The sequence below is a fragment of the Sceloporus undulatus genome, chromosome 7 (genome assembly GCF_019175285.1).
Source record: "Sceloporus undulatus isolate JIND9_A2432 ecotype Alabama chromosome 7, SceUnd_v1.1, whole genome shotgun sequence".
Taxonomy (NCBI): domain Eukaryota; kingdom Metazoa; phylum Chordata; class Lepidosauria; order Squamata; family Phrynosomatidae; genus Sceloporus; species Sceloporus undulatus.
In genome coordinates, this window is record NC_056528.1 from 44,301,403 (window position 1) to 44,326,212 (window position 24,810).

The 24,810-nt window shown below is 41.2% G+C and overlaps 1 protein-coding gene across 3 annotated transcripts in view; it reads right to left on the reverse strand.

The window, feature by feature from the left end:
* Nucleotides 1–24,810, reverse strand: part of ZNF185 (zinc finger protein 185 with LIM domain) — a 70,705-nt gene that overhangs the window by 43,842 nt on the left and 2,053 nt on the right. For all 3 annotated transcript variants that reach the window (XM_042480449.1, XM_042480450.1, XM_042480448.1), the window contains exons 2-6: nucleotides 7,153–7,234; nucleotides 4,889–5,024; nucleotides 3,255–3,320; nucleotides 2,004–2,075; nucleotides 507–539 (exon numbers count right to left, since the gene is read on the reverse strand). In XM_042480449.1, the coding sequence (XP_042336383.1) occupies nucleotides 507–539; nucleotides 2,004–2,075; nucleotides 3,255–3,320; nucleotides 4,889–5,024; nucleotides 7,153–7,177 (332 nt within the window). In that variant the 5' untranslated portion in view covers nucleotides 7,178–7,234. The remainder of the gene's footprint in view (nucleotides 1–506; nucleotides 540–2,003; nucleotides 2,076–3,254; nucleotides 3,321–4,888; nucleotides 5,025–7,152; nucleotides 7,235–24,810) is intronic.

Here is a 24,810-nt window from a genome sequence, read left to right on the forward strand (position 1 = left end):
TGCTAAGCCCTCCTCCTTATGTGTGGGTGATGCTGTTTTAAATACAAACTCTTTCCTCAACAGTCAGTCAGTTTCTAAATAAAGGATTTTGCCTGAAGATGAAAGGAAGGAAGTTTCATCGCCTGGGACCAGCCATCAGAGAAGACCTCTCATGTCCTTGCCAAACATGCCTTTGAGCATGCCAAGACTATGAGTGTCTCCCTTGAAACTCTTTAAATGGGACAGGTTCCTTTGGGGAATGCTCTACAGTCAGTTCTCTGTATCCATGGATTCAACCATCCATGGCTTGAAAGTATTTAAAAATATACTTAAAAATATTCAAAAAATACATAAATTCCAAAAAACAAACCTTGATTTTGCCATTTTATATAAGGGACACAATTTCACTTATACCATTGTATTTAATGGGACGTGAGCATCTATGGATTTTGTTATCCATGGAGGTGCCTGGAACCAAAACCAATGGATACCAACAACCCACTGTATCCTTTTCACTTTTTACTCACCTGATAAGATATCCAGAAGGTGCTGCAGAACTCCTAAGCAAAGGAGAAAAATACATTATTACAAAATGGGGAAATATAATAATCAGATAGTTAACTAGATGTATCCATGTTTCAATGTTAGTCATACAACAAAATCCAAAATTCATTCTGTAGTGCTATCTTAATTGGGTCAAAAGACACAAAACACTTCATGCTAGATTAAGAGATTTCACCAGCTGCTTCATCTATCTTTTACCAGATGAAGGAGCAGGTGAAGCTTTCAAAGCTAGTATTTTGTGCCTTGTGGTTGATCCAATACAGTTATCACTATAGGATGGGTTTGCGGTTTATTCAGAGAACTCTAGAAAGATGAATACATGATGGCTTCCCAGTTGCTAAAGACACTGTTGTAGTGGTACATCTTGAAGTACAAGGGTTTGTCTTCACATTTCCCACAACCACCTCCCATTTTTGGTTCAAATTACAAGAATAATTTTTTTCACTTAAACATTAGGAAAAACTTGGTTCAACACTGGAATAGACTTGCTAGCAATGTGGTGAATTCTTATTCTTTGGAAGTGTTTTAACCAAGATTGGATGGCCATCTCTCAGGAATGCTGGAGTTATATTTTTATGCATGTTAGGTTGGATTGGATGTCCATTGAGGTCCTTTCCAACTTTAGGATTCCATGATTCTTCAAGGAGAATCCCAAAATGCAGGCAGTTATGTTGACCCATGTCAACAAACAGTTCTAGAAACATCTCTACCAGCAGCAGGTCTTTCCTCCAGAAAACAGGTTCATTCAAGATGAAGCCATCCCCAAAATACTTTGGATTCCAAAAGGGATAGCTCACAACAATATATTTTTACTGGGAAATTTTGCTTTCTGTTCCAGCAACCAACTGTAAGAGTTCCTGAGAGGATTATCTCCTGTGGCCCTCAGTGCCGCCATAATAATAATAATAATAATAATAATAATAATAATAATAATAATAATAATAATTTATTTATACCCCGCTCTTCAGCCAAGGCTATCAGAGCGGCTAATGTATTACTTAAGGCAACAGCTAACATAAATCTTTCTTTCTCCTCTCTTTTGCTCTTCCATACTCCAGGTTTAAAGAAAGGGAAGGAAACAGCTATTTTGAGATGGAGATGGGTATGGCAAAAGCAGATTTTGTGGAATGTGGAAGGATGCTCAAAATAGGTGTGGGAAACTAGTAATTCTTCTCCAACTTGCTTGTTTGTTAAGTGAGCAAGAGAAAAACGTGGGTGCTTGTAAAGCTCCCGTCTCAATTTGAAGCAAGCTTGCTAAACATCTGAATTTCATTTCCAAGTTTGACTTTGGAGACCTTTGGTATCTTTCATCATTTTACAGAGAATTGCCGCATAAGCACATTTAAGAAGAGATATGTAAAGCTAAAAAACAAACAAACAAACAACAGCAACAACAACCAAAAGAAAACAACACTTTAGATCTGGGTAAATTTGAGGTGCAGTAAAAAAGACACACTTACTTTTTTGAAGGACTTGTTTGTGCCAATGAGGACTTCGAATCTGCTTGGGAAGGTGATTCTGTAGAGGTTACCCTGGGAGAACAGGAGAGAAATATAGTCAAGAATAAACTGCAACATCAGAGCAGGGAAAAGCACACCCCAAATACGATGAAACTAGAATGCTAGAGAACTAGAATGGACCTTGAACATTCAACAATGTGTGCATTCTACCACTCAGCTAGGGTTCTTGGAAAAGTTAGTAGCCTCTTCATGCTCTGGCTTCCTCCCCTGAACAGGCTTGTACTATGTTAGATCATTCTTCCATCTACTTCAGTATATCTACAGTGCTGTCCAAAAGGCCAAAACACCAGAGTAGGACAATGATGTTCTTTGCCATGGCACCCAACTTTTCCTATTTGCTCTCAGCTTAGATACATGATGTCAAATATGTGGGGTAGGTTGCTCTTGAAATTCCATGGTTCCATCCTATGGATTGCTGGGATTTGCTATTTGGTGAAACCCTAGAACGCTCTGGCTAAGATTTCTAAATGCCATAGAATTATGCCGTTTAATTATAAAGCTATAAATGTGTAGTGTAAATGAGCCTCTGTCATACAACATCCCCTATGACAGAGGTGCACAAAGTGCAGGCCACAAAAAATGCAACCCCTGAAAGCCCACAGAAGCCTCCAGAGGCCTTCCTTAGCTGTTTTCAAAAACCTTTGGAGCAAGATTTTCCAGTAACTTTTCACCTCAAATCCAACCAAACGCCGCAGTGGATTGCTCCTTCCAGGTCCTCAGAAGTGCCCCCTAAGCTGCCAACCCTTCAAATTTGTTTTTTAATGGCGGGGACAATTTTGGCACAAAATAACAACTGAAAGTGACATTAAATCTCATTGGAGTTGTAAAATACAGAACACATGCAGAGGGGGGAAACAGCCTGATCTTCTCTGCAGCTGTCCAGCCCTGCCCTGTGAATGTTGCTGTTGTGCCTTAAAGTCATGTATGACTTGAGAAGACCCCCAAGGAGACCCTAAGGCAAACCAATCATGGGGTTTTTGGGTAAGATTTGTTCAGAGGAGTTTTGCCATTGTCTTCCCTTGAGGCTGAGAGCATGTGATTTGCCCAAGGTTTGGCTTCATGGCCAAACAGGGAATCAAATCCTGGTCTCTAGAGTTACAGGCCAAAACTCAAACTACTGCACACCATGCTGGCTCTCTAATATCATATCCCAAGGCAGTGGGATGTATGTAATTCATTCCACATTAGTACCTGCGATTTGGTGACACAGATCTTGGTGCAGGAGGCGATCTGGCAGTGGTCCTCAGTGGCGAATGTCTATTAGGAAGGGATATACATTAATATAACCTCTTAAGTATTTCTTACATATTTTTCTCTCTTCCACCTCTCTCCTCCTTAGGAATGTAAGTCTAAGTTTAAGAAGGGCATGCAAGATCCAACCAAGTTGATGATCAGTTAAGTTTGAAATCACAAAATTATTAAGTATATTAAGAGACTATAAACTTTTTAAAAATACAAAATCAATGCACTTCAATGCATCCGATCTGATGAGAACTAGCATGAACTACATAAACACATCCAGAGTAGATTCCAAAGTGTTTGTCTCTCATGCTACAGAAATGTAGCTACTTGATCACAGAGTGAACAAATTCGAATCAGCCTCTTGCCAGTGACATGTGCTTAAGTCTGGCTCTTGTCTCCATCTGTCCCATCCTGGATGAGGCACAGGGGATTATTCTATTAACCTATGTTGTGTCCTGCCCATGCACCTCCGCATCTTTCTAGCTCTCCTCTGAGACTGCTGTTAAGCCTTGAGAGAGGCTTCTGCTTCTTACTGGTGGGAAGGGGAAGGGGGAAAGCAATTCAGATCATGAAGATAATGGCTGATCTGGGCTGCTAGGGGAAGGAAAAGGAGGGTACACTCCATCCATGCATGCAATCCTTGCCTCTCCTCCTTCCTCCAAGCTGAGTCCAGCTGCTACTTCATAGCTAGAATTGGCTTTCCTTCCACCCTTCCCCTCGCACCAGTAAGCAGCAACAGCAGCCCATCTTGGGGCTTGACATCTGCTTGGGGCAGCTAAAGCCTAACACAGTTTCTTAGCCGTAGTGTGTTATCTAATGGTACCAAAACATGGATTCAAACTACAAGCAAAGAGATTCCACCTAAGCATTAGGAATAATTTCCTGACAGTAAGAGCTGTTTGACAGTGAAACACATTCCCTCGGAGAATGATGGAGACTCCTTCTTTGGAGGTTTTTAAACCAATAGCCATCTGTTGGGAGTGCTTTGGTTGTGCATTCTTGCATGGAAGGGGGTTGGATTGGATGGCCCTTGTGGTGTCTTCCAATTCTATGATCCTAGCACAGATCATAGTAAAGTTTGGGGTCCAATTTGTTAACTACTTTGGATCGTCCCCCCAGAAAATTTTTGTTTTTATCTGGAACAGCAAACAAAAGAACAGCTTTGGACTAAACTTGATATTTACATTTATAGTTACAACTTGTGTTTGTGGAGAAACTACAGCATGAATGAAGTCACAAATCTTCAAGGTTTTTATTTCTTCATAGCATTTATAAACCACTCCATATCAAGTATTTCATAGCAGTGTGCAGTATATTAAAACAACAAAATGCCATAAGTTGCAATAAATGTCAAAGCAATGATACAACTGCGGCTGGAATTTATCAATCAGGAAATACTTATCTAAAAAAGTAAAGCCTTCAGCGAAACCTTAAATCAATGTACCACAGACACAGACACTATATCACACCTTTGTATTGAAAAGTAGCACTGAAGTAACATTAAAATCAAAGTACAAGGAAAACAAATGGAAATCACAATTTAAGACACCCCACAGAAAGGGCAGGTGGATGTCTATACTCACAATGGGCTGTGATTCCATTCATCTTCAGAGTCTGATTTCTGCTGGATCCAGCTCTTATCCCCTTTCAGTGTTGTCCGCACTTTCATCTGAGTGATGATCCTCTTCCGGTCTTCCTCACTGGGTAGGATAACACCATCTAATGAAGGTACAACAAAGAAATTTGGACAGTTTATGTTTTAGACTGGATTCTAGTGTATAATGTGGTTTAATATACAAGATTATGCAGTATTTTGGGTGCCCTTTCAGAAAGGGCTTTTAAATCAAAAGATTGTCCTCCATTTGTTCTTGTTAACTGCCCTCAAGTGGATCTCAACTCATGCTGACCCTATGGATGAGACATCTCCAAGACCCCCTGTCCTCCACTGCTCTGCTTAATTCCTGCAACCCCATAAAACCCATAACCTCCTTCATAGAGCCCATGCATCTAGCATCCCTCCACCTTTCCCAGCATTATTGTCTTTTCCAATGAGTCCTTCCTTCTCACGATGTGTCCGAAGTACGACAGCCTCAATTTGGTCATCTTGACTTCGGGGGAGGCTTCCAGCTTGATCTGCTCTAGGCCCCATTTGTTTGTCCTTTTTGCTGTCCGTGGGATCCTCAGCACTCTTCTCCAGCACCACATCTCAAATGCATTGATTTTCTTCCATCTTCTTTCTTAACTGTCCAGCTTTCACATCCATACATGCTAATAGGGAATACGACGGCTTGTACGATTCTAAGTTTTGTGCTCAGTTGTATACCCCACCCTACTTGGTGCATGGATGAAAGAAAAATACTTGGAGTCTTTTGCAGGGAGCACTCTGTTCACTAACCTTCTTCCATAATTCTATACTGGACTGATATCTGTTATATAACATACATTATGATATTATTTGAGATGAACAGTAATGAACATCTTTGCAATTCTTTAGTGTATTATTCAGCACTAGGTTCTTGGATACTTATGTGAAAGGTTTTCCTTAAAACTATCCCTTATTTTTCTCTCTCTTGGCTTCCCCACCTCCACTCTTCCCATTCTGCTATTTACCTTCCCTCTCTTCATTCTTCTGACCCACCCTGTTTTAATTATACACTTAATGTAAGATGGGTGCAGAGATGAGTGGGCTTGTTGATACTTGATCATCAGAACTGCAGATGCTACAGACTGCATCTGGGATCCCTGGTTTCTGTGCGGAAAACCAGTGCTCTTCCACTGATCTTTGCAGACCATGCTTCTTGACTGCGACTACACAGGAAGAAACGATGCAGCGATTCAGTTGTACAATCTCATTATGAGCTTTTTAGTCCAGTTGGGAAAAATTATACATTGCAGGAAGACAACTTCAAAATGACAAAAAGAGACCTTGGCTGCATCTGCACTGCAGAAATAATCCAAGCTGACACTACTTTAATGGCCATGTCTCAATGCCATGGAATTCTGTGAACTGTAGTTTGTTGTGGTACCATAGCTCTTTGGCAGAGAAGGCTAAAGATCCCACAAAACTACACTTCCCAGAATTCCATGGTACTGAGCCATGGAAGCTAAAGTGGTGTCAGTCTGGATTATTTCTGCAGTGTGGATGTGCAGATGCAGCCCTTTTTGAAGGAGATTCAACAGTGAACTCTGTAAATCCCAAGGCCTGGCCCAAAGCTGGCATTTTAACCAACATATTCATCAATGATAACTTGCCAAATTAAATGAATTCAATTATTATTGTTTATGCTATTGAATTAATTTCCCAGTATTTAACATTTAACATTAGGCAAATGTTAAATTCTTAACAGCAAGCAAAGACTTTTTGAATTTAGGCAAGTCTTTGGCTTTTATCTGGGGCATATTATGCTTTGATTCTTTTACTATGTTTTAATGTGTTGTAATTTAGTATTTTTCCTAGAACTGATAATATATCTTTTTTAGCTTTTGTATCAAATACGGTTTTAGTGTTCATTGGTATTCACTTGGGTCCCATGCCAGGAGAAAGGTAGGAAATAAAACAAACAAAGACATTTTCAAATCAAAACTTCCAAGATCTGTTTTCCCATCTTGGAGTCTCTGTGAACTTCTACAATGGTTTACGTGTGTATCTTGAAGACACACAACAACAACAACAACAACAACAACAACAACACCCGAAACAGGAGAGGTTGCACTCCTCTCCTTTCTCCTCCTCTGCTGACTTGAGAGCAAACTAGTTTTACACGGTTCAAAGTGAAGTATGCTTTGTAAGTCAATACTTAAAACTTTGCTTGGACGGGATAAAAATGCTCAGGAAGTTTTCATTTACCTTTTGCGGCACTAAGGGACAACATGGTTCCTCTTGGTCTGTTTGTGTTTCAGCTTCCAGTTTTTTGCTCTAGGTGACGTAACTGGGGAGGAAAGAATAAAATCAAGGTTATAAATGCAGAAGTGCCATCAAAATTCTTCTTTTCAGAAAGGATCACTGCTGGATCATGTAGGACCCTTCCATTGAATTTTCCCATGCCCAAAACACATCCTTTTGGAGAGAATTAAAGACCTTTTTCATTTCACTGCACTGTTTTTCTCTTTGAATTTATTTCACATTTATATAATTTTTAAATACTGTCCCCTTTTATCCACTGGATTTGATCCATTGGCTTTATATTGTTGGTTGTAATTGTTGTTGTGTAAACCATAGTGTGGTGTTGTGGTTTGAGCTATGACTATGGCCTGTTACAGACAGCCAAAATAAAGCTGCTTCGAGTCACAGTGGAGGTATGGTGTTTCAATGATGCATGCGTCCTAAGAGTCCAGAAGCCACATCAAAGCCACGCTCCAGTCCTTAGGGCTGAAGTGTGGCTTTGGTGCGACTTCGGGACTCTTAGGATGCATGCATCATTGAAACACCATACCTCCACTGTGACTCGAAGCAGTTTTATTTTGGCTGTCTGTAACAGGCCAATGAATCTGTAGACCAGGCTCTGAATCTCCTCTCAGCCATGGAAACCCATTGGGTGGTCATGGGCAAGTCACACTCTCTCAGCCACAGAGGAAGGCAAAAGCAAATGCCCTCTGAACAAATGTTGCCAGGAAAACCCTTGACAAATTTGCCTTAGAGTTAGTTCTGCGGAGAGATGCTAACATGGCACATACCAGGAGGAGAATTAAGGCAACGTCCCCAAATAGGAGTTTTTGCCCCCAATGCAATTTTTCTTCAATCCCTGAATTTCTAGCATTACAGTAATTTAAAACCTCAGCTGAGCATTTATAAATACAGTTTAGGAAAGGATATAGTAGAAATCCTGCAAAACCCCAACACTAACCCTTCACAAACTTGCTAAACCATTATATATGTACAAATAAGCCTTTCCATGTATGTATTCTTTCTATGGTGTAGGTCTCACTTTGAATGCATCTACAAGTATATATGCAGATTCATTTTTAACTTTAACCATGTCCTGACACTATTTTGGTGTTTAGTGATTCATCAGTTTCTCCACACGTTTGCAGAGAAGTCACAGAGCATTAGACTTTATTAACTTTCCAAATCATTACAGCAGAATGATTTTCACAATAGCCATTTATTGCAAAATATACAGTATGCATACATTCACTGTTGTTTAGTTCACACAACTATTTTGCATGGGAAAAATACTGTAAAATTGCTTTTTGGAGCTTCACAACCATCTTTCTAATTAAATTGCCTTTACATGAGGTTATTTCTATTATAATCTATAAAATCTCCTTAATATTAACTGATGCCCAAACCCTCCTCTCATGAAAATTGTCTCACTACAACTCTGGCGTGTACCACCTTATTCGGCTTCATATGAAAACTATTCTGTCCTTCAGTCCTTGTTTTCTTGTGTTCATTGATGCTGCTTCTCCTGTTTTTTCTCCCTTTTGTTTTTGCTACTGTTCCATTTAGTAGTTGTCATTAAATTGTTTTATTGTCTACTGAATGTTCCAAGTATGACCTGTTTTAAATAGCCACTTTGTTTGCTTTTATGGGAAGAGGAGGATAAAGATATTAAATTGCACTGCATTGCAAACAAACATTTAAGGTATTAAAGGGCCTAGGGCCAGAATAGCCAATGGATGATCTCCTTTAATATGAAGGAGCCAGGATGAGGGCTGATTTGCATGGGTTCTTATTTAAGCTTCATTTATTTCTTGCAGTCAAAACCTATCGTTGCACCATATTGTAGCTTCAGTTGAACTCTGAGGACATTACCACACAAGCTGCTAGTGATAGAACTGGAGTGGAATCCTTCCCTTTTTGCACGACGTCGGCACTCATCTGTTGCTGACAATTTTCCTATTGTTATGATTGCACAATTTTGCATTAAAGCGATGGTGCAAGTGCAAATTGCTAAGTAGAGCCATAGTAGTGTGTTTGCAAGGTTGACGTTGTGCAAGTGGGTGTGTCATGAAACATTCTCCCTGTTTCTGTTATGTCACAAAGCTTCCAGTTTAGTGAAGAAGATTTTCACAGAAGCCACTGATGTTGGAGCATGTCGCTATCTATAGAGCCACCAATTCTAAAAATCAAAGCAGCAACAGAGAACTCTAGAACCCTCAAACATCAGAAATGAATTGCCCAAAGAATGTCAACATTACTGGTCTGATCTCTTCATTGTGAGATTTGAGAAACAAACACAAAAATGTACGCACGAAGCAGGAGAAAAAAGGGGTAGAGGCTGAGATAATATATGTTTTTCCATAACCGAGACCAGAAGCATTTGGCACAAAGCAAGGACTACTGTGCTATTAAAAGGTAACGCAGCAATAAGTGTTTTATAGCGTTATTGCTACCGTTGTAATAACATTAATGAAATTACACAAATACAGTACTAGAGCATCTTCATGTGGTAATCTCCTAAGTGTTGTTGCTTATATATTCAAAACAACACAAGTATCCTTGTATAAGAATGAGGCATGAGCAGACTCAAGAAAACCTTGGCGGACTGCAAAAATACACCATTAACAATAACAATAGACTCTTCCTGCAAAAAACCCATTGAGGGCTGGAAATTCCATATCTGTGCCCTTTGTTTACATACAATTGCTTTTTCCTTTCCTATAAACCTGCCGGGGCTGGCATCCGATAGACCATCACTGGTCCATGGACCATCATTTTGAATTTCACTGGGCTAAGAGATGCAGGAATGGGTTCTGAGCAAGGCCAACTTACCTAGTTTATTTTAAAGGGTGAGCCCTACTCAACTAATTCATGCATGTATCTGATGAAGTGGAGTGGTGTCTACAAAAGCTTATGCTACACATTTCTTTTCTCAGTTCATCTCACATCTCCCACATGAGAGTGAGTTTGATTGTTCAGCGTCTATGCCACTTTGCCAGTTGTTTATGGTTCTGGCACAGTACAAAAGACACCTGGCAACAATTGCAATTCTTTCACCGCACTCTGTGCTAACTGAAATAATTACTCCTTGCACAATAGCATAGCCAACGACGCACAAACAAGTATGACGGTTGTGTTGTTGGTCTGCACCTTCAAGTTGTTTCTGACTTATGGCAACCCTAAGGTGAACCTATCATGGGGTTTTCTTGTTCAGAAGAGGTTTGCATTTGCCTTCCACTGAGTCTGAGAGAGTGTGACTTGCCCAAGGTTTCCCATTGGGTTTTCTTGGCCAAGCTGGGAATTGAACCCAGCTCTCTGGAAAGAGACAATATTGCCAAGAAAACCCCTTGATGGCCTTAGGTTTGCCATAGATTGCAAATTACTTGACGGCACACAACAACAATGAAGAATGTTAATGTTGGTGGGAGAAAACTGAGAAATGGGATGGCATGGAGCGTATGGAATCCCAACGAGAAACTCTTTGTACTGCAGCAACTTGTTACAGGTTCCACTTATAACAATTATAACCACAATTCATCAAGATTTCCTCTGCGGAGAGATGAGTTACTGCCATAAGGACCTGTGCTACCATGTTCTAAAGGTGCATTTAAAACATTGGGATTAAACAGTTAAACCATTTCTTCCTGTCTTGGAGGATTCTGAGAATGGTCTAAAAAGTACCTTTTTAAGTCCTAACACTCCGTTCCATGGCAAGGTAGAAGAGCCTTCCAGTTCTGCATCTTGAAAATGTTCACTGACTAGGGCTAAGACTCTCATCAACAGGCTTGATTTTTTCACTTGAACTTGGAATAGCTCATCCCAGACACTCAGGCTGCACTGGAATTTCTGGCTTTGCAAATTCATGCAAATCTGGGCATGTCAGAGGCACTTGTTAGGTATGATTTTGAGGAATAACAAGCAGCTCCTCCCTGCACTCGGATATTTCCAACTGTAAATCACCAAGTAGTTGCAATCCAATTTATTTCCTTTCTTGACAGTTTCTTTCCAACACTTTATAGGCACAAACATCCTTTTCAGAAAGAAGGTAGAGCTGATGGAGAGACTGTGAAGCTCAAGCTGAGAGTGAGGAGACCACAGTTCAAATCCAAAGTAACTTCAGCCACAAAGCTTACTAGCTGACCTCTGGTCAATTGCTATATTTCAGAGGCATTTGCTTTGTTAAGAGTAAATACAGAGCTCAGAAAATAATCTAGGAGTTGTAGTCCCAAAAAGTGAGCTGGTTGAACCCATGCTTAAAGAATTTCATGCAATATTCTTTTCTGAAAAATGTCTGTTCAGCTCTCTGTGCCACTTAGTATAGGTAGACTTAGTAAAGTCCTACAGTCCTTGCTATGAGTACTGGGTTGTTACAGACCTTTCTCTGTTTTCACTTCTGATATACTGGAGGGTGTGCCCAAAGACTCCATTTCTAATATTTTTTAGTTTGCTGCTATGGGAACTAGAGCATTTGAGAGAGCCGGGTGGGGATCCGAACCATGCATAATCGGTGCCCTTGCTAAAACAAACACCTTAGGATCAAGGGAAGTTTACAGGCTTGAAATAGAAACCACTTTCCTAATCACACATCTGCCAACACCAGTTTGTTGCAGTTTCAGTGAAATCTTCCATGGAGAAGATTGCATTGTGATAAGGAAACAAGCCAGTACAAAAATGTATATAAGGCAGAACCAATATGTCAAGGGGTGGATTGGCGGAAGCCAAAAATAACATTACTTGCTGAGGAGATTATTACATGTGGCTTTTAAGCAGCTTTGGTGATATAGTCGGACCTCCGTATCCACAGGGATCTGTTCTGGACTGACCCCACTCCCAGATACAAAAAAATAAATAAAAATGCAGGACCTCAAGTACTATTCTTCATAATGGTGGCATGGCCAGATGCACTCGTGACCATTGGGGACAACAGGACTTGCCGTCTGCAGATGGCAAGCCATGGATACAGAGGTCCGACTGTACTTATTGCACAGTACCACCTCTGATGTGTACTTGCTGCATTCCCCAAGAGTGGTTAAGGCATCCCTTTTCATTGGTGGGGAAGACCTGTCAATGACCTCACATTTGAGCTAATCCTTAGCAGTGGTGTCACTGCCTGGGGTGATGCCACTGGTCCCTAGGTACGAAACATCACTGCCAAGGCAGTTGAGTTATTAGCAGTAATGTGGGGTCAGTATCCCTTTCTCACCCCATCCCCTCTCCCCCTTGCTATTCTCAAGTAGGCTGAATACCTCTTTTTATTCCTATTTTTAATTTTAAAAACCCCTTAAATCACAGTGGCAAGAACAGGGCTTGTGCTGCAAAGCCCTTAGAGCAAGTGGAAGTGGCTCATTACTCCTTCTATACATGCTAACAACAAGCTCATTTGCACACCATGGACCCTTGTATAGCAAAAACAATACCATCTACAGACAAGAAGGGGATGTCAGCAAGCTTGAGGGAATCCCAAGATCTGCAAGACTTAGGTGGGAAAAAAGTAAGAGTGACCCCAAACCAAGACCAAGCATAGAATGGGGATGAACTGTTGTGAAAAGAAGCCCCAAACAGAAGAAAGCCAGAATGATGTTAGAATGGTGCATTGTTAAATAGGACAAGAAAGCACCAGTGCTGGCCCACTTGGAGAAATCTCTTCCAAGTCTCAGTGGTCAACCTGCCCCTGGGCATCTGTTACCTTGCAGGTGAACAAAGAAAAAACCAAAGCACACTCTACAGCAATCTTCTGCATCTCCAGCAAACCTATTTGTATTTCCTTCTGTCTTTGTCTGCAAAGAGTCAAGTCCTTTAACAGATTCTGGGAGCTGTGGTTGGAAAAAACAAACACCAACTTTTTGAATTACCCGTTTTATCTCACCATCACTAAATCAGGTTGCACTGCTTGCTTATTATGAGGCAGTGCGTTGGAGGGGGCTGGTCTTTGCTTCTGGCAAGACTGTTAAAGCTGGAAAAAGTCAGCAAACTGCTCACCCCTTATAGCAAAATACATTTCTCTTAAACTGCTGAATCAGGAGGCCTCCTCTGCACACTGGAGCTCTAGTACCTGCAGGTGGTAGATATGCTGAATTCAGCATCCCACCTAGAGCGGGTTTCTCTTTAGTGATAGCCTGTTAGATAGCTCTAACAACTACATATATGAGGAGATGTGCATAACCAGCAGCCAAAGTAAGCCAAAGAGAGATTATGGGGAAAGAACTATATATAAAAATCTCCTGTATATATTGCAAACTTACACAGTTTCTTACAGCCATGCTATTATAATCTCAAAAGCATTTAAACTCAGCATGCAATGTATATTTCTCAATGTAGCCTTTCCACCTAACTAACAGAACTAATGTGGGGCCCTAAACCAAAGGTAGGGAACATGTGGTCCTTAAGATGTTGGAGTACTCCTGCTCCCATGTGCCCCTCCCCACAGCATGGTCAATGTTTAGGAATGATGGGAGTTGCTTTCAGCACCTGGAATCAAAGGAGGCTAATAAGTTTGATTTAAAGATAGGGCGACCATGTATCCTACTTTACAAAGGACAGTACTCAGTTATCAGGCATTCTTTATTAGAGGGGTAGAAAACTGTAACCCTTGCAGTTCACATCATCTCTCAACAATGATCAGGCTGCTGGGAATTAGAGTCTAACATCTTTGGGAAGGGTGCAGATTTTCCAGCCTTCTTCCATTTGGAGGACAGTCCAGTCTAAAACCAGTTTAAAGTGGAAAAAAATCTAAATCCCAAGAATTGGGATCAGTGATGTCAGCCATAGTTTGCCCTTGTGCAAATACATGAGGGATGGAGGTAGCTGCCGATTAAGTCTGAATGTACATCATGTATATCAATACTAACATTTTTAAGCTTTCAGACTTAAGTAGCAAATCTATATTTGCTGTAACAATGCAAAAACAATGTGGCTTCAAGGAAGAAAGATATGGAGTAGCAAATATATATTTGCTATGCTCTGATCAGTTATTCAGGGCAGTTGAAGTGTGAAAAGCCTCCACATTCTAGTGTCCAGAGATCCTATCCTCACCACTTAACACAAGGCAATCTCAAAGTGTCTAATTCCTATTTGGAGAGCCAGGACAGACTTTCAATGGATCTAGTTCTCAGCTTTGTTTTGCTGAAAAGGTTGCTAGCTTAGTTTGCTTTTCTGACATTAAGCAGCATCCTGTTAGTGGCACAGCCAGGTGTCACCTGTGCAATGGGAGAGGTGTGACTTTTACAAACAATGCACAATGGTCTTATTCAGCAGACAGTGATGGAAGCACATACAGTTGCATTACTGGGTAGCAGCCATGTGCATTGGCCTCTTTGGAGCATACATTGCCCTCTGTTGTTGTTCAGTATAGGGGCATAATGCAAGCACAAAGGATTAGAATAAAACTTTTGGAGATAATTCTTATGTGTTTTCTCCTCATAATAGAAGAAGGGAAAACACAGAATTACCCCCCCCACCCAGTGTTATTCTAATACTTTCTGTTTGCATTATGCCCCTATACTGAATGGCAATCGAGGGTAATGTATGCTCAAAATATGTCAATGCACATGGCTGTTATGACATTGTGGTCTCAGCAGTGAAACTGGAATGGGTCACTCAATACTGACACATAGAAACCACATTTTAGGTTGGAAATTAACAGGACACAGCAGCTGTGGAAATCTGGCCTCTCATGGGCCAGGATCCTGCTTTAGCTGTCTCAGCTATTGACCAGTGTCCCCAGTTCCTACCCACCTTCTAGAAACACCTTGGAACCACAGAAAAAGGATGCTATGTGGGTGATAACTACTGCAGAGCTCCCCTTCACCTGAGAGTAAGGGAAGGCTACTGACCCTTTAGCTGACCCTTGTTGCCTACACTTCAAGTTCTTTTAAGGGGACCCCCAACTGGGAGGGATGGGCATTCAGGCCTGACTGCCTACCTCTGATACCAGATCCATCCCCAGGCAAAACAGCTGAAGTTCAGGTGGCAGCATTAAAGTACAGGCACATAATTCACCAACTCAATGCATAACAAATGAACAGCAGCATAAGTTAAAGGAGAGAGGATTGGAAGAAGCCCAAATGTCAAATGCAGGCTCAGCAGTAGTTGGAACAGTCTTATGCTTCCCTAGTGGACCTGAATGAAAGCCCATCCTTTGGCCAACAATGCTGAAGACTGCAAAAACAATGTAGCCTCAAGGAAGGAAGATATGGAGTGCCAAAGGTGATGCCTCATGTTGTTTGGGAGTTATGGAAGATGTAGTCTAAACAAGTAATACTAAACAAAATAAACCACCACCATCAGTCATTCCAAACCAAACCACTAATGTATATTTTAAAATCCTACCAATTAAAATATCTAGGCAACAGGAAAATTTAAATTGGAATTTTCCAAGAGGCATGGAATGATAAAGCCTTTAAGGTGTATCTACATTATGGACAGAAACTGGCAGTATTTTGCTTCTCCAACCACTATCCCTCTCACCATTGACTGCTTATTCAAGTCTGATAGGATAGGTCCCTGTGCATCACAAAGAAGAGATGAAATATAGCTTCAGAAAAGAGGAAAACAATTTGCATAAAACAGGTATTGGTTCCTATACTACACTCCAACATTCAAAGGGCTCACCGGTCCAAGAGACCTGGAATGTAAGGTCAATACAAGTCCAGTTTAAAGAGGAAGAAACATAATAAGGAATAGGAGTCTTAAAGAGGCCTGCCAGCACTTAGCAGCACCTGGACAGCGGACTGAGCAAACACACAGATCATCTATCATAGTCTTCCCCACTGTGGTGAAATGTGTTACATTTCTACTAAAATTACAGCAATTATTTCCAAATTAACATCCATAAATACAAACTGGCATTTTCAAATGATGTGCAGATGTCTGTCCTGTTTCCTGATGATGCATTTCCTCCTCTTTGGCTATGAGCAAGATGCCACCCTACAGAAGGAGTTAAGATACAACCCTCCAGGAGATATGAATGCTGGGTGGCCTACTACAGTACTTCATAGCATTTAAATTCTGCTCAACTACCCCACTTGCCACACTTTGCTGTTGGTTCAGCCAGTTCACTGCTGCTTCCAGTCTTGAGGTTTTGGGTTTTGTGAAGGATATTGGTTGATCAAGTGTTTTGGTCACAGTATTTATTTATTTCAAAATGCACATGTCCTTCCCTGTTTGTGGACTTGGAATCCACAGTCTTGCTCCTTTGTGGATGGCAAGTGGGGAGGGACAAAATGGCGCACCTGCCTGAGGCACGCACAGCGCCACACACAGGAGTGCATGCCCATTTTAACCAATGGCCTTTGAAATCTGCAATTTTTCTGATTCACGGGGTGTGTGTGTGTGTGTGGAACAGATCCCCTGTGAATCAGGAGGAACTACTACTATGTCTTTTCACTTAATTTTTGAAGCAGATGGTAATAATAATAATAATAATAATAATAATAATAATAATAATACTTCAGATACAATAAATCTTGAAGCTAAAAGAATAAAATAACAAAAACACTAAAATCCATCAAATCCATGTATTAAAATTCAATACTAAATCATTGAGTTAACAGTTAGGAAAATGACCAGGTAAAAGGCTATATAAACCTAAGGAGGCAATACTGGGGACACAGTCTAATCTCAGTGGAGAGACCTTTCCATATGGATAGGTGTTCCACAACAGAGAAGGTCCTTCTCCTTATTGCAACCTCACTATGCTACAGTTCAACAAGTGGCTCTCTCCCCAGTTTCTGAATGTAAAGACCAAGATACAGTATAAGTGGACAAAGATCAAGAGTCTATGTGGTTGGTCGTGTTGCTGAAAACATCTTCTCTGTTTTCTGCGGCTGCGCCAATGGAAACTGTTCCCACAACACTGGATCAGACGGTGCATCAGATACCTAAACAGAACTTATTTCCACTTTGGTGTCAAAATAGCTGTGGATGTAAGTGATCTTCTCTGCCAAATGCTTGACAAATTCATCACATTATTTGTGATCACCACGCCACTATGAAATGTTCTGCTGGCTATCTATTTGAGAATACAACAGAGACAGCAAGGTGGGCCTTCTTCACTGCCTTCACAAGTGTGCAATGAAAAACGGGCACAGTATCAGAAAGAGAAACAGCTTGCAAATCTCTACATCTCTACCCCTCCTGCCACATCTCCCATTGCTCACAGTCACAGTAATAGTGGCAGCTTCATTATGTGTTGCACTGACACATCCAAACCCAAATTCATGCTGCAGTACCCAAACTCAGCACCTCAGAAGAAGGTAATATTGCCAGTTCAAGCAGTAACTCAAAGCCAAGGGTTCAGGAAGGTGGCACCCCAACATCTGACATTGCCTGATGTGCCAAAGAGAAAACCGCCTTCCCCAGGACCAGATTTCCTGGAGCCACATCAACTCTGGCATTGCTGCACTATTGCCAAGTTATGTTTTTACTTTAGAATTATGGGCTTCATCAACCTGGGCTTCATAAACTGAATTGAAAAAATCATAATACTGATGGCAGTATCCTTGTGCCATAACAGCATGAGCAAGAAAGTAACAGCTACGGACTGGCTAATAGTATTCATTCATTCATTCATTCATTCATTCATTCATTCATAGTATTTATACTCCACTCTTCTGCCAGAGTGACTTACAAATTGTTAATAAGACAGTTCCCTGTCCTCAGGCTTACAATATAAAAAAAGGCATGACACGAAAGGAGAAGGGAATGGCAGTGAGGAATGTGATCAAAGTCCAGCAGCTACTACCGGTATAGTAACAACCCACCCAACCACACTCAGACATTTTATTGTTATTTTATTTATACACATCCTTTCCCCTCCCTCCCTCCAATGAACTCAAAGTGGCTTACGTGATGCTCCAGCTCCTCATCTCCATTTTATCCTTAACATAACCCTGCAAGGAAGGTTAGTCTGAGTCTCAGCATCTGACAGAAAGCTACATAGTGACCCTACTAGTCCCTCACATCAGATACTTTAAGTACTACTGAACATCACACAGACCCTGGAAGGGCACTGAATTATCATTCTTCCCTGGTCTTTTGGTGTGTTTAAGGGTGTGCCCTGGGCCAATCCAATTTGCCACCCCTGCCATATATCCTGCATGCAGAAGATCCAGACTCAGGCGCTGGCTTTTGCAATTTAAATAAGAATCAGATAGCATTGCAAACTTGTTACAAATCTGTGGGATTATGGTGAAGATTTGAACAAAATAGTTTCATAGAGCTAAAATAAATACATTAAGAAAAGTTCTCTAGGAGGAAAATGAAGTATTAATATCCATAACCGATGCCCCTATCTGATCCAGTCAGTTAGGTATTGGGTACAGCTAAGGTCTGGCATTAGCAGAACTGGTAATTAAGAGCAGTGCCACCCACATTGGCATTGGCACCCCAACCTGGTTACAGGAACTGAAGGATCAAAGGGGAGGTTGCAGGAGGGAGAAGTTTGTGGAGGAAGGGAAGGCGGGCAGAGGATGAAGAATGCAGAAGCTGGCATTGCTCATTGAGAAGCAACCACACATTAGCATTCGGAAAGTTACTCCCAGAATCCTCCAATGGCTGTGCTAGTTTGGGGATTGGAAAAGACCCCCATGAATGTGGAAAAACCCCAAATAAAAAAAACTCACCATTCTTTACGTGAGAGAACATCTCTCTAGGAATTTCCATCTTGGGCAAATCTGATTCTCTGAGCCTCAGAGGAAGGCAAACCCTTCTCTGAAAAAATTTTGTCACCTTAGGGTCATCATAAGTCAGAAATGACTTGAAGGCATGCAACAATGATGGACATCTTCTATTATGTTATCTCTGGACAACTGATTTATCCTTACTTACTGCCTTTGAGGAAGATAGTCTTGTCAAAATTGTCCTGCCTTTCATGAGGATGACTCACAGAGGCCTTTCACACTCTATAATTATAGTCTTATGATTTCACTGAAACAACCACGAATAGCACCATAAATTTGTAGTGTGAAAAGGCCCCAGGTTGCGTGATCATAGTGGACACATACCTTCCAACTGCCTTGATCAGGGTTACTAGAGGGAAAACTAGAGAAGGCTCCTGTACCATGCATGACTGTGCAGAAGAGGAATTTCAGCAGGTGTTGCTTGTCATACAACAAGGTAATGAGCAACATGCGCTGAAATCCCCTCTTCTGCATTACCATTAGAGGTGTAGGAACCATCTCCAGTTTTCATTCTGGCAACCATAGTCCCAATTTGCGAGGGGCAGTCCCAATTAATCTTCCGTTCTCCCACTTTTGCTGCTGCTTTAACATATCCCACTTTCTCTCTCTTCCATTTGTTCTCAACTTACTTCAATAAGGATTGATGTATCCTTATTGGATACAAACTGAATCCAAAGGGCAAATGTAGTTTGTACTTAGGGGATTATCACACTGACTAAAAACCCGACTGCTCCCCAATGGGATAGAGTCAGGTTTCAGGTTGCTGGCAGGTTCCATCACACTTAATTCACCACCAATGCTACCAAGTGAGTACAACCTGGCTGTATCCCAGGTCCCAGGCACGCTTCAGAAGTCGGGAACATGCCATCTTCAAAGAATGACCTCCAAAGCATGCCTGGTATCCAGGACGCAGCTGGGTTGCAATCGCCTGGCAACATCGGCAGTGAATTAAACCTGATAGAACCCATCAGCAACCCAACTGTATCCCATTGGGGAGCAGTCAGGTTTTTAGTCAGTGTGATAATCTCCTTGTTTAATTCTACAAGGAGAAAAGAGAGGAGGGATGGAATCTTGCCCTTCCCAGTAGGCTCAGGCAAGAGCAAACTGCTGCAGCCTCTCCCTGGTTGTGTGTTCTTCCTCATTAATAATTTTGGCTATCCTAACCACTCTCTGCTGTTGCTTGGCCACACATGTCCTGGATTGCACCTGTGATCTTCATTGGAAGAAATGCAGGTGCAGGGGGCCAATTTTAGCCCTCAACCCAAATTTGGTGTGCCACACCATCCTTTAGTTGGCCTGTTCTGCAAGAAGTGGAAGGGTTAAACTGCTGATCCAGGAGTGATGCTCCACTATTTGAGGGCCATTTTCTTCTCAAAATAAATAAAGGGGAAGGAATATGAGGGTTGCAAAAAAAAAAAAAAAGGTATTGGTATTACATAAAATGGGAGCTTGGGGAACATGTCAAGGCCGTTGACGTATACCCACCAAAATTTCAGAGAAGAAAACCAGGACACATGTGGACAAACAACACTAAAGTGTGGTTATGATGACAAATATTCACAATTTGTAAGCCTCTCTGAGAGCCTTTGTGGCTGAAGGTATAAATATTCCAAATAAATAAATAAATATTATTAATGAGGGAGAATGCACAAGCTGGGAGTGGCTGTGGCCATTCATTTTTGCCTCTCCCCGCTTCCCGAGTTAACTGAGTTCAAACTATTTTGACACTTTGAACTCAGTTTGCACTAACTGAAGTAAGCTGAGGATGAAGGGGGAACACAGGAAGAGGAAAGAGAAACCGTCACATTTCAAAATCATCTGGAAAAGTGGTATGACAGAGGATTAACTGGAACTGTCCCTGCCAAACTGGGACAATTGCAAGGTATGTTGAAGGTGGTAAGGTCTAAGAAGGGGCCAAAATGCCCCTTGAACTCTCCAAGTCGGCTTTCACCTTAACTTTATATAGTACCACGAGGACTAGAAACTTGCCTTTTTAAAAGCTGACATTCTCAGTTTTACTCCCATAGTACATATGAAGAAAACAATCACCCTTCCCTCTGGTGAGCCATCTTTACCTATTCTTGCAAGTCTTGTTATGGTGTTGGGTGGGGAGAGTTGAGATTTGCTAGGAGTTGCAGAGGGCATCATAAAGCAAGCCAGCTCCCTTGCTCCTTAATGCAACCTTTGCTATGATGCCATTGCATTTCCATCTGTGCTATGTGTCATAAGGGACAGTCAGAGGTGGGTGTGGGTCTGACAGATAACAGGATTTTGCAGTCAAGTGGAAAACTGGGCCCCGTGTCACCAGTTCCTCCTGTCCCCAAACATTCACATCATACTTACTGGAATAGAAGGGCAGCCCAAAAAAGACCTGGTGAGAGAATTCAGCGTGACGGATGGCTGAATGTCAATTTGCACTCCTCCCAACTAAGAATGTACAACAAATTAGTCTCTAGTTCTACTGACTTCCACAACCTTGAGACTGATGCTGTGAGATTAGGCTCATGACTGGTTGGTTTGTTCTTTTGATCTGGCAAAATTTTAACAGATGTACTGCAGGCATAAATCTGGGATGGCTTTCTTTGTCAGTCATCAGTATAGCGTCAAGATATGGTATGTAGTAGTTACAGCCCTGGACTAAGGCTTGGAGACACATGTGCAAGTCTATCCCTGAAGCTCACTGGATGAACTTGGACCTCTCTTTCTTTGTCTTACTTATACATGTGTAGACTAAATACAAGGCTCAAGTCCCATTAAATACAATGGCATAGCAAAATGATGTGCCTTATATAAAATGGCAAAATCAAAGTTTGCTATTTGGAATTTACACATTTTAAAAAAAATATTTTCAAGCCATGGATGCTTGAATCTGTGGATAAAAAAATCTGTGAATAAGGAGGGCCAACTGTACATATTAATTCTACAGACTAACACGGCTATATTTTTAAATTCTATCACTATGGAAAGCACCAAATTTAGTCAAATGAAATGGGAATCTATCAACCTCTTCGAGAAATGTGCCCAGATACAGACAGATATCTTGTTTCTCAACATGTGCAAACAATGGGATGTCATTCCAAAGGGCCGTGCCGGTATAGTTAATGGTGAGCAATGCTGGGAATTGAAATTTAACAATATCTGGAATACCAGGGATCTCCAGGTTGGGTAGGATTGGGAAATGGGCCAAGTCCCTGCCCCACTTGGAGATCTCTGGTATTCCCTTGTGAGCTCAATATTAACCAGTCCAGGCCCAACTCTGCTGAACTTCCAAAATCAGACAATACCAGGAGATTCAAACTGGTACAGAGGGAAACATGATGCTGAGCCATATCAGTAAGGGACTAGTTATTACTGAGTTACATCTCCCTTCAACCCTAACCATGCCTGCTGATGCTGGTGGCAGTTTTGAGTCCAAAAAGATATGGAAGGCCATTGATTCTCCAAGACTGAGTTTCGTCTTTGGCCCGATCCTTCTTATGTGCATATGAACTTCACCAGTGGAATATTTGGGTGACATCTCTATGAAGATTCCTTCAGACTTGGTATTCTTATCCTGTGTTCTTGAAGTCAATTTGGCAAGCAAACAGAGCTTCATAGATCATCCAGTTGACAGCACTTGGCAAGCAGGAAGGAAGGGTATTGCTCGACAAATCCTAGCTGTTCCACCACCCCCATCAAGGATAAGGCTGCAATATTTTGTACTGATGGTACTCCTAACTCTTTATAACCAGTGTCTTCAAAAGGGCAAAGTATATATTAGAACATGGCAGGTTTCGGTGGATAATTATGTAATTAAACCCATAAAACTGGAACAACATTCAATGTGCCACAGAATTTTGGCTGTTGGCTCAAGAAAGAAACCAAGAAAATAACAGGAGCATGTACAGAATCGAAAACACATGCAAAAGTCCAAGCAAAGAAGCTGCGTCAGCCTAATGGAAAAATAATGGCCAAGGAAGAGAATGAGTTATTTGCGCACCGCATGGCAGGATGAGTTGCTTAAACTACAGATGGGCAAACAGGTCTGTTAGTTTGTTCTGTATTCAATTTGTTTTTTTAAAAGAATAATAATCCCAGGTTCTTTCTATCTTGAAAAGAAATTTTGATCCATTCGTTTAAAAAAATTAAACCAAACTCTTCCACATCTGCATTACATAAATCCAGTAGGTACATCTGTTCCCATAACAAAGAAAACATGTGTGCCACATAGCTGTTAAAGAAAAGGAGTCTTTTGGAAAAAGCAGTGGCTATTTAACTCAGTATTACTACAATATGGTCAGCTACACAGGGATTCAAATTATTCCAGGTGCTGAGATTTTGAGCCCGACGTCCAAGACCTGAAGATGACTCCTTGTGATGTCACACGGTGATGTCATTAAGTGTGACACTTTAAACATCAACCACAGTTGCATGGGGGGGGGGGGCGGATACCAAGTCTCACAAAGGAGGAAAATATACATGCGTGCACTATTCAAGTGCACATTCTCACTCTGAAATCACAACAGAAGTGATGTAAGATACAACTGGGTTAGTTTTTGGGGTGACTTTCAGGCCTTCAACCTGCTATGGTTTAAAGGGGACAAATGTTGAATCCCACACCTTCCCATCTCAGGCCTTTCAAATTCAGCATTTGGTTTTGTTTTTATCTAGCATTCTTTCAATGCCTGAAGCAGTTTGCACATTTTTGGTAAATACATGTAAAAAAAACCAAAACATTGAAATGAAATTTAGACTCATTCCTAACAAACTAGTATAACTCTGCACCCAGGTTTTCAAATATAGATCAGATCCTGGACTCCTTCATAGACCCTCTAAATTTCTTCTTCTTTTGCCTCTGTGGTTGGCGCATATACTTGGATTATGGTGATATTCATAGGTTTTCAGTGGAACCTTATTGACATGATTCAATCTAATTTTGTATTTTATCTGACTCTCCTTAGTATGAAGGCCACCCTGTTTCTTCTTGCCTTTTCTTCTCTGTGTAGTTGTCTGAGTCGAAGTCACCCATTCCTGTCCATTTTAGCTCGCTTACTCCTAATATTGCAATGTTTACATGCTCCATTTCTTTTTTTAGTTTTAGTTTTCCCGAACTCATGCTTCTCACATTCCACATCCCTATAATATGCTTGCTGCTACTTTGGACAGTGTTTGTGATGCTGAACGTGTCTGCTGCTTGACTTCCCATCTTTTGAGTTTTCTTATGTCTTTGGCTCATCTATCTTTATTTCCCTGTTGTTCCTTTCTATTCCGTAGTTTGTGTTCTGGGCCCTGCCTTTTGTTTTTCTTGGGCTTGTCTTATACTAGGGTTTTCTTGCTGAGCAGGTGTCACAAAGGGGGTCACCTTTACCTCCCTGTGTACAGTACTAACAACGGTTAGTTATGGTTCATGTGACCTTAGTGTCACCCACCACTACTATTGCTACCCAGTAGCTGCAACACGTACTCCAACCATAGATGGAGAGAAAAACCCCAGAGGCTCAAGTGGGGTCCAGAGAAGGAAGAGGCACTAGGGACCACATTGCAAACATATGATGGCTAATGGAGCACACCAAGAAACTCCAAAAGAAAATCAGCATGTGTTTTATAGACTATAGCAAAGCCTTTAACTGCATAGATCATTAAAAGCTATAGAACGCTCTTAAAGACATGGGAGTGCCACCACATCTGATAGTCCTGGTGAGAAATCTGTATTTAGGACAACAAGGCTACTGTTAGAACAGAATATGGAGAAACAGAATGGTTCCCAATTGGTAAAGGGCTCAGGCAAGGCTGCATCCTTTCACCCTTTCTGTTCAACTCATATGCAGAAAATATCATAAGAAAAACAGGCTTAGACACAGAAGGTGGAGGAGTGAAGATAGGAGGATGGAATATCAACAATCTAAGATATGCAGACATCATAATACTAGTAGAAAACATCACAGACCTGGAACAACTACTAAGG